General features: G+C 42.9%; 1 protein-coding gene across 4 annotated transcripts in view; it reads right to left on the bottom strand.

The window, feature by feature from the left end:
• The window catches only part of dnm3 (dynamin 3), a 21,978-nt gene extending 10,542 nt beyond the window's left edge, over positions 1-11,436 (bottom strand). Inside the window, exons 1-15 of one of the 4 annotated variants that reach the window (XM_022764842.1) lie at positions 10,852-11,436; positions 7,872-7,945; positions 7,272-7,421; positions 6,945-7,151; positions 6,704-6,802; positions 4,614-4,774; positions 4,396-4,538; positions 4,164-4,299; positions 4,011-4,078; positions 3,791-3,929; positions 3,616-3,702; positions 3,456-3,526; positions 2,974-3,025; positions 2,089-2,115; positions 1,386-1,499 (exon numbers count right to left, since the gene is read on the bottom strand). In XM_022764842.1, the coding sequence (XP_022620563.1) occupies positions 1,386-1,499; positions 2,089-2,115; positions 2,974-3,025; positions 3,456-3,526; positions 3,616-3,702; positions 3,791-3,929; positions 4,011-4,078; positions 4,164-4,299; positions 4,396-4,538; positions 4,614-4,774; positions 6,704-6,802; positions 6,945-7,151; positions 7,272-7,421; positions 7,872-7,945; positions 10,852-11,012 (1,689 nt within the window). In that variant the 5' untranslated portion in view covers positions 11,013-11,436. The remainder of the gene's footprint in view (positions 1-1,385; positions 1,500-2,088; positions 2,116-2,973; positions 3,026-3,455; positions 3,527-3,615; positions 3,703-3,790; positions 3,930-4,010; positions 4,079-4,163; positions 4,300-4,395; positions 4,539-4,613; positions 4,775-6,703; positions 6,803-6,944; positions 7,152-7,271; positions 7,422-7,871; positions 7,946-10,851) is intronic. The other 3 variants (XM_022764843.1, XM_022764844.1, XM_022764845.1) reach the window with 3 other exon arrangements.
• Positions 11,437-12,083: the final 647 nt, after the last annotated feature.

The raw sequence follows: 12,083 nt of genomic DNA, 5'->3' as shown, positions 1-12,083 counted from the left end.
TGTGTGTGTGTGTGTGTGTGTGTGTGTGTGTGTGTGTGTGTGTGTGTGTGTGGAAAGGCAGATCTGATCTTCTGTGATACTACGGGTGACTGACAAAGCACTCAGGCCTCAAACACAGACAGCTGATAAATCTTCTGCTGATCGTCTGAAGCAAAATGAAGTGAAGAGATTTCAATTTTCCTCCTCGTTGTGAAACTTACTGTGAAATGTCTGTTGCTCTGAAGTCTCACCAGATATCTGCACCTGTCTTTGTATTATTTGTCACAGATGTGCGAAGGCTGTGCTGATTTGTGAATGTTAGTAAGTGGATGACAGTGAGAGGAAACTAACACTGAGTGTGTAACGTGCTCGCCTGGAGCTGCGTCTGGGAACACTGTGTTTAAGCTCTGCAGTGTTTATCTGAAGAGTGACCATGTGTCTGTCTGAGTGACTGTATATTTGTCTCCACTATTTGCATGCCAGTTTGTTTACATCAGAGTGTGCGTGTGTGCTGTATACTGTATATACAAGCCTGTCCTCTGTGTGTGTTGCTGCATGTGTGTGTGTGTGTGTCTCAGTTTGGCTTGGGGCAGCTCCAGCTGTGTCAGAGTGAGCCGCTCCAAATGCCTGAACTCCCAGAAGAGGAAGAAAAGGGGGAGTGAGGGGAAGAGTGGGACGGACGGGGAGGGGTCGTCCCAGGAATGAATGGGGGAAATGGAGGGGCTCAGTTGCAGGTCCAGGTGGCAGGAGACAAACGCAAAGAAAACAGAAACAGGGTCAAAGATTCTCTCTTAGTTACACAGTTCGTGGTGTGGTACGTCACAGAGCTTCAGTGAGTTACCAAGAACAATTACTGATTAGTACTGTTTCTACCGACCACTCCATGTCAAACATTACACACTCCGTGTCATTACAGCAGCACTGTCCACAGTTTCATCCAGATGTGAAGGTTTACAGGTGTTTGTTTGTATCAGTAGACAGATGCTGCGACGTGCTCTCTCTCTCTGTCCCTCCCTCTCCTCATGACGTCAGCTGTGACAGGATGAGACTGTTGTGGTGTGTCTGCCTGTCTACACTTGCTGTGCAGACCTTCTGCTCCTGTACAGCAGGCACAGACAGGCAGACAGATGGCAGCCCCACTGACATCAGAGCCAGGACACTTCATCCAACTTCAGTATCAACACATGAAAGATTTTCTACTCAATTATCTGTAAACTTCATTATGAACATGTTGTTTCAAGCTCAAATATGAGTTAATAAAGATGTGACAACACGTGTGCTGCTGTGTTCTGATTTTCTGATTTAGGACATAAACTGCCATTAAACATTCTAACTCATCTCGGTGTAATCTGATTGTGTGAACGCATGAGAAAAGGAGGAGGAATCAGAATAATGAGAAGACTCACCTCATCATCTTTGAACCAGGACAGACTCTCTGCAGTGAGAATAAACCAGAACTCCTTGGCTCCGCCTTTCATGATGCCGATGTTGCTGATGGTCAGCCAGCCTTTACGAATGACCTGCACAACAGCGAAGGGTAAGGACTCAGATGACAGGACTGACAGCAGCAGCATCAGTGGCACTGAGAGGACAGGTTTATGGAAAATTAGATAGCAAGTAAAACTCCTATGAGAGTGAAAAGCAGGACACACAATGTGGAACCCTGCAGCTGAAATGAAGAGTAAAGAAACAGTTGACACTGGAGGAAAACGTTAGATGATTGTGAAATATATTCGATAGAGTACGCAGCCATGAGGCAATCACCGAAACTGACCAGCAGCCGACTTAACTGGTCAGAAAGATAAAGGCTAGATACAGGCGAAGGAAAACACAGTAAGCATAACAACACCAGTCAGATGTGTGCTGAATAAGAAACAGAAGAAGAAGCAACATCCTGCAGACTGAGGAAATATCACACAGTAATGCAGCAGGGGAAGGTTAGTGGGCTGAGACCGTCCTGCAAACTGTCACTGAGAGGAAGAGTTGGACACGTCAGCAGTGAATCAGTTACAGATGATGAAAGAGAAGATTAATAAAGCTACAACAAAGCCACACATGTCCAGCAGAGGCAGCAGTGAGTGACAAGGCTTAAAGTGATTGGTCTCCTACTATTAGACTGGAGGGAGAAGCCACACCCTGGAGGAAAACACATGAAGGAGTCAAATTAAACATGTATATAATTATAAAATAATGTTTTTGGGATGACGCTGACATTACTATCAAAGAAACATGTGAAAAGTTATTCACATATGTTTAATCCATTAAAGCTGTGATTAAAATGTACTGCTGTTCTACTAATGTGATCATCGTGTATCAAGGTTACTGACTAAACACAATTATACTGGGATTGTGCTTCTAATTATCCCTGCCTTCAAATGTGTCACATAAATATTATGTTACACATAAATCAAATCTGAATGAGACTAAAAATCTGCTCCTTTTTGCTCCACACACATTCCTGTCAAAAGCCAAGATCAACTCTGGCTGCATGATCGGACCCAAAAGCCCCCTCAGGAAAAATATGAACGACACAAAATCTCCCACTTGTCTGCAGCTATGACTCTGATTAATATTGATTAATGCATCACACGTGGGACAGTGTCGTCATGTAACTCGAGGTCAATGAGAAAGCTTTAGTTCACGTGCACTGAACAGAGCCGCTGGCAGCACATCATGTTTTCATATATGACTTTCTAAGAGGAGCACACTGTCATTAACAGACAGACGTGAGTTTGTTTTGCTTAAAAGTGACAAAGCTTTACTCTTTGGTCTCAGGGTGATGCTGCTAAAATTACTGGGCTCTTCAGTGGGAAGTTAAACCCTCTGGTGACACGTCTGCAGACCAAAGGTCACTGGGACACATCCTCTGAGGAGGGACTGGACTGATGGACCAACTGATCAGCAGATGGACTGAATGTCTTAAGATACACATGGTTAAAGATACTGAACACTTAACCTCAGTTATAATGAACACAGTGCTGGTGAAAGTCTCACCTGGTTTCCTGCCTTCCCGGTCTTATTGCTGTGGTTGTACGTCTGCTGGGCGCTGAAAGAGAGGAAGAGCACGTTTATTTACTCCACTACTTTGTTAATATCTTATAGTTCATTAATGTTAAAAACTAGAATCACCACTTCACGGTCGTATCCTTCCGCCACTCAGACTAGTTCCAGGTTACATCCCTGTTTATCCAGTCAAATAAAATATTAACCATTTGTGTGAAAGTTAGTTACAATTACTGTGCTCTGTGTTTTTGGGAGGTCAGAGTGACCTTGACCTTTGAACTTTGAACACCACAGTCTAATCAATTCATCTCTGTGTCCTTGTGAATGTTTGTGCCAAATTTGAAGAAGTTCCATGAAGGAGTTACTGAGACATCGTGTCCATGAGAAGGGGACGGAAGGAAAACCTGAAAACCAAATGGCCTCCGGTTCTGACTGTCGCCGGGCAGAGGAATCAAAATGATGAGGTTACTCACTTAGTGAAGCCAATGAAGTCCTCGTGTTTGGTATTTATGTAGGCGAGCTGGATGCCAATGAGCAACAAGACCTGAACAGAGCAGACACACATTAATACAGTGAGAATCAGAACTTCATCACTCAGAAATCAGAGTTTAGTGAAACTGATTTGTGAATGACCTGATCTCTGCATTTATTCTCTTGTTCATGGATTTCAGTGGTTACAATTCTCTCTGTCTCGTCCCGCAGTTTGGGAAAGGAACTGAGCTAGAGAGAGAGAACAGACCTGGACACTGTTAGACACCTTGAGGCGTAAAGTACATTGCACCAACACATGATACACACACTTTTATACCTTGTTGATACACTCGTACACAGTGGTGATTAGTTCTTGACTGACCAGGTCGATAAATTTAAGACATGGCCCCTTTAACCGTGATATCTGTTTCTTCACTATGGCTTCAAAGGCCAGGTCAGGAGTGAACAGACCTGTCCTGTAAGAAGACAAAGACATGAAAGGTGAAACAAACACTGAATGATGTGACAGGATCTAAGCTCAGAGCGCCAGAGTCTACCTGACGCCGTGGATGTTTCTGATGGCGTAGTTTATCTCCTGCCGCATCTTCCTCTCATCAGACTCAATCTGAAGACAGACAGTGTGCTGTCAGTCAGTTATTAATGCACATACAGCATTCATATGCACAAACATCAGAGAATCACACACACACCTTGACCAGTTCACAGGGGAATTGCTCGTGGAAGATTCGGTTGATCCGAGCACCTCCTGACAGATTCGCAGTGTCGACTTTGTCTCCTGAGCCCTCGATGAGTTTCTCAAAGTCGACGGCCAAGCGCTGAACTAACCTGGACGACAGAAACCGACAGAGCGGGAGAGAAACTGATGATAATGATTTAAAAGAGAATAAACGGACATACACACAGAGTGAGCGAGTGACTGACTGTAGCAGTGTCTTGGTCCTGCGTGCAGGGTCTTCAGAACTATATTGTCTGTACTCCTCAGCCTCTTTGTTCAAAGCCAGGAACTGGCTCTGCAGATGACAACTGAAAGCGGGCAGAGTCTCCCGGATGTGGTTTGTCAGTTGCTGCAAACAAACACTATCAGTAGGAATACATATACACAACGTGTTTACTTCTCTGGAAGTGTGTGCATCTTTAACCTGGTTGAGGGTTCTTTGTAGGTAGGGGGTGCCCATGTTTTCAGCCATGTGTTTATAGGCCGGATGGGACAGGAAGAACTTCTTCTCTGCAAGCAGAGCAGCTTTAATGTCCTTCTTCCCATCAATGTCCTTCTGACTGCGATTCACTACCCCGATGTAACCTGGGGGGGGGGCAGGAAATGAAGAGCATGTGATCCTTGTGAGGAAGACAGTGTGCAACAAGAAAAAAGGAACAATCAAAGATTCTTTTGTGAGACAGATTCAACTTGCATTCTGACATGTCCTTGGGAACTCTTCCCAGAACACCATTTGTTCCATTACGACTGCAGCACATACAAGCAGGAAGTGGGTGTGTTTGTACAACAGCAGAGCACATGGTATAAAGCTGGCCAAATCCCCTATTTACTATAGTAATAGATGTAATAGTAGCAGGCTCCATATCTAATGCTTCAGCTCTATGCTGTTACAGGGCAGTTCTTTCAGTGGCTTCCATGGCTAATGCATTAATACTGTAAGAGAAGCATGAAGGAGCCAGCACCTGGTGCTGCTTTAGTCTGTACTGCACTGCTCCGGGAGCTGCTGCCTCTGTCCCACTCCACACCACACTCACAACTCATTTCATTTCCATAGCACCTTTCATACACACATGCAGCCCAACGTGCTTCACGGAGCACATTAAAACTAGAATCACCTCCTCGTGGTCGTATCCCTCCGCCACTCAGACTAGTTTCAGATTACACCCCTATTTATCCGGTCATATAAAATATTAACCATTTGTGTGTTTACCGAGGTCACACTGATCTTGACCTTTGACCTTTAGCTACCAAACTCTAACCAGTTTATCCTTGAGTCCAAATGAATGTTTGTGCCAAATTTGAAGAAGTTCCTTCAAGGTGTTACTGAGATATTACGTCCATGAGAATGAGACGGACGGACTGACAACCTGACAACAAAATGGCTGCCGCTCTTGCCGCTCTGACTGTTGCCGGGCGGAGGAATAATAATACACACACACACACACAAAAAAGATGTGCGGATTAAAAATGTACTACAACTGTAAAATGATGAATAAAAGTCAATAATATAAAACAAACACGGGGGAAAACGAATGATAAGAAGTTGAAAACTGAAGCAAAAGCCAGAACATTAATCTGAATTAATATTGATCCAAATCAAAGACAGATTTTTTATTTCTTTTTGAAAAGGCCAAGACAGCTCGCTGTTCTGACGTCCAGAGACAGTGTGTTCCAGAGTTTAGGGGCTATGAAATACAAGGAACATTTAAAAGAAAGGAGTGGAGGACCATAGTGATGTGGGTGGAACATAAAACCAAAGAAATATCTGTTGTGGGGAGGAGCGAGGACATTTAAAGTTTAGTTTAAAGACTTTTAAAATCAATTGTAAAAGGTAGAAGTGCAGTGTCTTAAACCTTACACACTGTTCTGGTCACATTTGACCCGTTCTGACGTTTAACAGCAGTAAAAATATCTTAAATGTCTTTTAGCCTGAAGTTTGACTTTTCCTAAAGTGACCCAAAATACAACAAAATGTTTAAAATATTTTAAAATATTATCCTTTTGTACAGGAGCTGTGAATGTCTGAGCCGTATCTATTGAAGTGGATTGTAGATCCACAGATATTAGATCTGTGTGTCAGATGAAGGAACATGGAGGTTTTAGGGGATCTTGAAACTGTGAAACTACATGCCCTGTCTGTGTATTTGTTATGGGACAGTGGTGACAGAGTTCAAGGGGGACCTCGACACTGTCACCACAGCATCATTCTGAGTAAAAACAGGTCTGACTTTAATATTTCAGATGAAGAAATGATTTGTAATGATCTTGTTAAAATAAGAATTAAAATTAAAATCTGATTCTATAATCACCCCCTAATGTGTGATTTGTGTTTTAATTTGTCTCAGCCATGTCTGTGCTTGGCCGAGACTGAGACTCTGACTGGTGATAACAGACACAATCATGATCCCGTCCAAAGAGCCTCCTGTGTGACTGGACTGCAGGCAGATGGCTCAACGCCATGGGAACACACACATGCACACACATATACACACATGCACACAAACAGCAGCACACCTCTGCGCAGAGGGAGCAACCTGTTCTCCAGTATTTCCCGGGCATCTGTTCCTTCATCCATCAGGTCCAGCTTAGTGATTACACCTATTGTGCGCTGACCTAAAGGGGACATGAGAGAGAGAGGACATGTTTTAGTCTCTAAATGAGATTTCAAACCTGTGGGAGCATGAACAATATATAACAACCCTGCCAACATCTACACACAAACATCTGAATGTAACGCACACACACACACACGTACTACCCTGTGGGTCGACATCTTTGGCTAGTTTGAGAGCATCAGAGTTGGCCAGGTCAGTGTTGGCTGGTGTGACAGCCAGGACGAGACAGTTGTCCTTACAGATGAACTGCATGATCATGTCTCGTATCTGGTACTCTATATCTGCCGGCTGGTCTCCTACTGGCACCTTGGTGATGCCGGGAAGGTCCACGAGCGTCAGGTTCAGCACTGTAAACACAAGAGTACAGATAAACATACAGGTCATACACATGTCAGAGAAACAGACAATATATGTGAATGGATATGTGGAACATCCACACACACACACACACACACACACTGTGTTACCATGTGGTGAATGAATCCGTAGGTTGATGGGGACAGGACAGATTCCCTTATTAGATCCTGTGAGTCTGCGCGTCTCTTCCTCTATCTCCTTGCGGATTTCATCAAAGTCTGTGAACTTCTTTCTCTGACAATGGAGAAACTCCCCGTACTCTGGAAAGACACACAACAAGTAGAAGAAAAGCCCCTGTTAAATGAGAGTGGATTCATTCTCTGATCATTATTTCAGGGGGGGTCTTTTGAATATCAGCGTGAACAGTGCATAAAAATGTTAGCTGCTTTTTTTTTACGTTTTCGTGGCTCAGGCCATAAGAACCCAATAAAACACATTAGGACACACAATGTTGTTTGTTTAATTGTAATTTTACTCTTCCAGCAAGTTTCCAGAAGACTGTTTTTGGGATCACGCTGCACATCCTGCTGCTGAGGTCAGAGGGCCACAATCACAGAACACAATATTACTGTTGGGAACATTAGATGACAATACTGTCTCACCAGTCAGGCTCCGTCATTGTGAAATATCATACTGCCATCTGGTGGCAGCTTTAAATAACAGAATGACAGGACATCCACTAAAAGAGTGAATATGAGTGTTTTACCCACCCGAGTCAGCGTGGAGCAGCTGGAGGATTAAAGGTCTGCGAGTGACAATTCCTGAGCCACGTGGGAGGAAGTCTCTGTTGGAGAGGAAAGACTGAACTGACCAAGGAGAGACACACACCACAAACAGAACACGACACACGCAACAGCCGCAAGGCACCACACACACACTACTAGTCAAGCGCAACACATCTTACACAACACCCGCACACGCGAGCGGACTCAACGCACGCACGCACACTCGCACGCACGCACACACACAGCACACACACCACACAACAGGAATGACGCCAGAATCACTCGCTGATCTGAACAGCAGCCACCACGCACACACACACACACGCACACACCACAACGACCTGCACACACGCACGCACCGCACCCGACACACACACACAGCAACGCACACGCACTGCACGCACGCTACGCAACGACACACGACCAACATCGCACACACACACACACACACGCACACACAAACACACACACCATGCGTCATATGTACATACACAGCCAGCACGCATACGGCACGCACACAACACACACACGCACGCACTACACACACAGCTACACAACAGACAACGACACACACAACACAACACACAAGACACACAACACACAGACACAGCAACACACGCACGCCACACACACACGGCAACATACTAGCACACACACACACACACAGCAAACTGCCACTGCTATGTGATACTGATGTGTACTAGAGTCTTAACTTCCACCATTTTAATGACTTTATATCACATGCACAGATAAGACATTTCACTACAGCAGTATGATTTTCTATCAGACACTGGCATAACAAAGTCTGTGTTAGTTTTACTTTAATTGACAAAACATCAGCAACTACAAAAGGTTGAGAAACGTTTTTCCATATGATCAGTCCTGTCAGATTTATATAAAGACTACAAGTTAAATGTAATGTTCACCATAAATTAACAGAATGCAGTTTGTCAAAATGTTATCCTCCTCTTTCCTATTAAAATCAGATTCAGGAAGTTTGTTTTACTACATCCTGTCCCGGATCAAACAGCTGGCACAGCCCTGCACAAAACGGGTGTCATAACACAGTCATGGCTGAAACAAAGAAGTGAGGTACGTGATAAAATATCAATACACACTCAGGAAAGCGAGCATTAACGGCCAACTGCAGTTCCTGGAAATGCTTCACGTTAAGGCCCGGATGGCTCTGGACAATACAGATGTCTCCTCCTGATCACAGAGCTTCGCTGTCTCCTCTATCTATAGGAAACTACTGACTTACTCACCAGCATTCCTTTCTGACAAGATGGAAATAACTTTCTCCTCATAAACTGTCCAAACTCTCTCACTTGCATTTTAATTTTACCCAAACAACCCAGTTATTCATGGGCGGGCTGCATTATTTTTAGGAGCGTGAAATCTGTTAAAGGTCAGAATAAGGTGTGACTCAACAAAGCTCTGTTTTCATTTCCTTTCATTACTTTTCAAAAGCCATGTTAACCTCAAGCCCTTTCCAGACAGAGGCTGTGTGTGAGATAAGCTGTGGTCCTGGCTGCTGTCGCACAGACACTGCCACCTCTGGCATCCACCACTTGACACCAACAAATATAGCCATATCATTGGTGCAGAGACCATGATATATCATGTACGAACACACACTGATTTCAACGATGCATTACAGTTAAAGCCTAAAGTCCTCATTTCAATTCAATGGGATTTTTGTGTATTAGGGAATGTCCCAGCCCCCATGGCTCTACTGTTAGCATTACAAACAAAAAGCAGTAACTGACAAATTCAAAGTCTGAACCTAGGGACACAAAGATTCACATTTTCACTGATTAATTCAAACATTTTAATGTATTTTATTAGAATTAGCGAAGACTATTCGAATGATATAACAGACTTTTGGTAGTACAGTAACAGTACTGTTATATCAGCTCATCCAATCTTTATAAAGGATTTATCAGTTGTAGCCACAGACTGTATATAAAGGCATGTGCAGGCTATAGCTGTAACTACTGGTGTTTTTAGAAAGAAAGAATTTCAAGTTGTACCCAAGAGCTTTATTGATGATTAATGAATCATTTACTAATGCTTTATGATCAGTTATAAGCCATTAATCAGAACAAACATCAGGTTGCCAGGTTGTGAAAAGTACTTGTGTGTGTAATATTTGTATTTTTTTTTATACTGCTGTTATAAATATTAATAAAACCTGGTGGGTTTCTTGCTTTCTAATAGCTATCAAATCTGGTTATACAAGTTGTTTGTTGTTAATGGATTTTGGTTCAGGATATATGATATATGTGATATATAAAGCATTATTAATAATATTAATAATTATTTATTTATTTAGTTAGTTAGTTAGATCCACATTAGTCACTGTGCTATAACAATGGCTCCTCTGCCTGAGGTCCCCTTCAATTCATAAACAATACTTCAATAACAACAGATACATCAATACACATCCATATCATTCATACTCACAATGAGACTCACAATACACAACACAACCCCTATGACGCACATCCACCAACACAAAGCTAATACATACATTAATTAAAAATAAATAAGTAGGATGAAATGGCTCCTGTATTCATTTCCATTTAAGAGAACTTAACATTTGTTATAAACCAGTAAGTCATAATGTTCTCTACGTTTCCTTGTGTAAAGAAATACAATCTTGACTTTTTTTTTTTTCACCATGTTCTGATGTCAAATTTAAAATGTGGTGATGAACCCCAGGCCACCTTTGCTGGATACATATACCTGTTCTCTGTATTAAACTACTGACAGCGAAGAATAAAAAGTTACTCTAAATTACTTTAATTATTTTTTAAAGTTAATAAAGCCATAACTAATAATTTAGTATGCTTTATTAGAAAGTAGTACCTGTTTTTACTACCTAAACCTCACCCACCTGTAGTGAGCAGTTACGGGGACTGTGTAGATACAGTTCATTCAGAGGTCGTGGTGTGAGACTTACCTGCCCACAAAGTTCTCCAGGACGGAGCTCTTTCCCGCGCTCTGGCCGCCCACCACCACGATCTGCGGCAGGTGGAGGCTGCTGTTCTGCCCCACCCTGCCCATGACGTCTTGAAGGCGGTTGACCAGCGGGATCAGATCCTCCATCCCGTGGTTGCCCATCGCAACGGAGCAGCAGTTACCTGTCCAGCCCCTTTAAACCCTGTTGTACTCCGGTTCTAGACTACACCCGTCGACAGAGCAGCTAACATACTTAACGGTTACTTACATTCACGGTATTTTCATTAGTGAAACGTAGAAAATCTAGGAAATAAAACTGGAAGCTCTGTAGCAACTCGTGAACGTCCACAACCTCCGCAGCCGTTAGTCCGTTACCGTTAGAGCTGGCGGTAACGGACGGTAGACTCCAAGTTAGTCCTCACGGTCCGCAAGTCTCCGAAAACAGCTCGCTGTGGACACGTGTGGTTATTTAAAACTCCAAAACGTCGCGGTGTGTCGTTTCCCTCAAACCCGGGACACATTAGAGGAGCTAGCTAAACCGAGTTTGGTCCGTGGACACGGAGGAAAACCTTCTACTTTGACAGCTAACGGAATCCACTTTGGAGCGCATGCGCGGTGGTCAGCAACTTTAGCTCGGTGAAACCCCCTTCACGCAGAAGACAGACAAACTTCTTAAACCACTTAATGAAAGTACCCAGATTCACCAGACACCGGGGAGCGTTCGCTCCTCTGAGCTACACATCCAGAGGGGCGGGGCTCCGTGCAGCCCTATAAACACCGCCACTAGAACCAGAGTGGACATTCATCTACTGTAAATAACACGGCTGCATTCTCTGGCAATGAGGGAGTAACTGAGCACCATGTAGTAACTACAGTGGAAACTAAAGTGGAAGACAAACTAAAGCCTACATTTAACGACGAATTAATAATAATAATGATAATAATGATGATGATAATAATAATAATAATGATAATAATGATTATGATAATAATAATAATAATAATACTAACAATGATAATAATAGTACTACTACTAATAATAATAATAATAACAAATGCTCAATAACTAATGGCACTGGGAATTCATTTTTTGTAGAGGCACCACATTAAGATGTAAAGATAAAATACTTGTGATAGAATGTTTTACATCATATTGCTTCTCTTCAGTCTGCTTGTGATGACTTCCAACTGTCTCCTCCTTAATCACAAATGAGTCTTAAATGCAGACAAAGG

The sequence above is a fragment of the Seriola dumerili genome, unplaced genomic scaffold (genome assembly GCF_002260705.1).
Source record: "Seriola dumerili isolate Sdu_G_001 unplaced genomic scaffold, Sdu_1.0 BDQW01000592.1, whole genome shotgun sequence".
NCBI classification, from domain to species: domain Eukaryota; kingdom Metazoa; phylum Chordata; class Actinopteri; order Carangiformes; family Carangidae; genus Seriola; species Seriola dumerili.
This window is presented reverse-complemented; position numbering and strand designations above follow the sequence as displayed.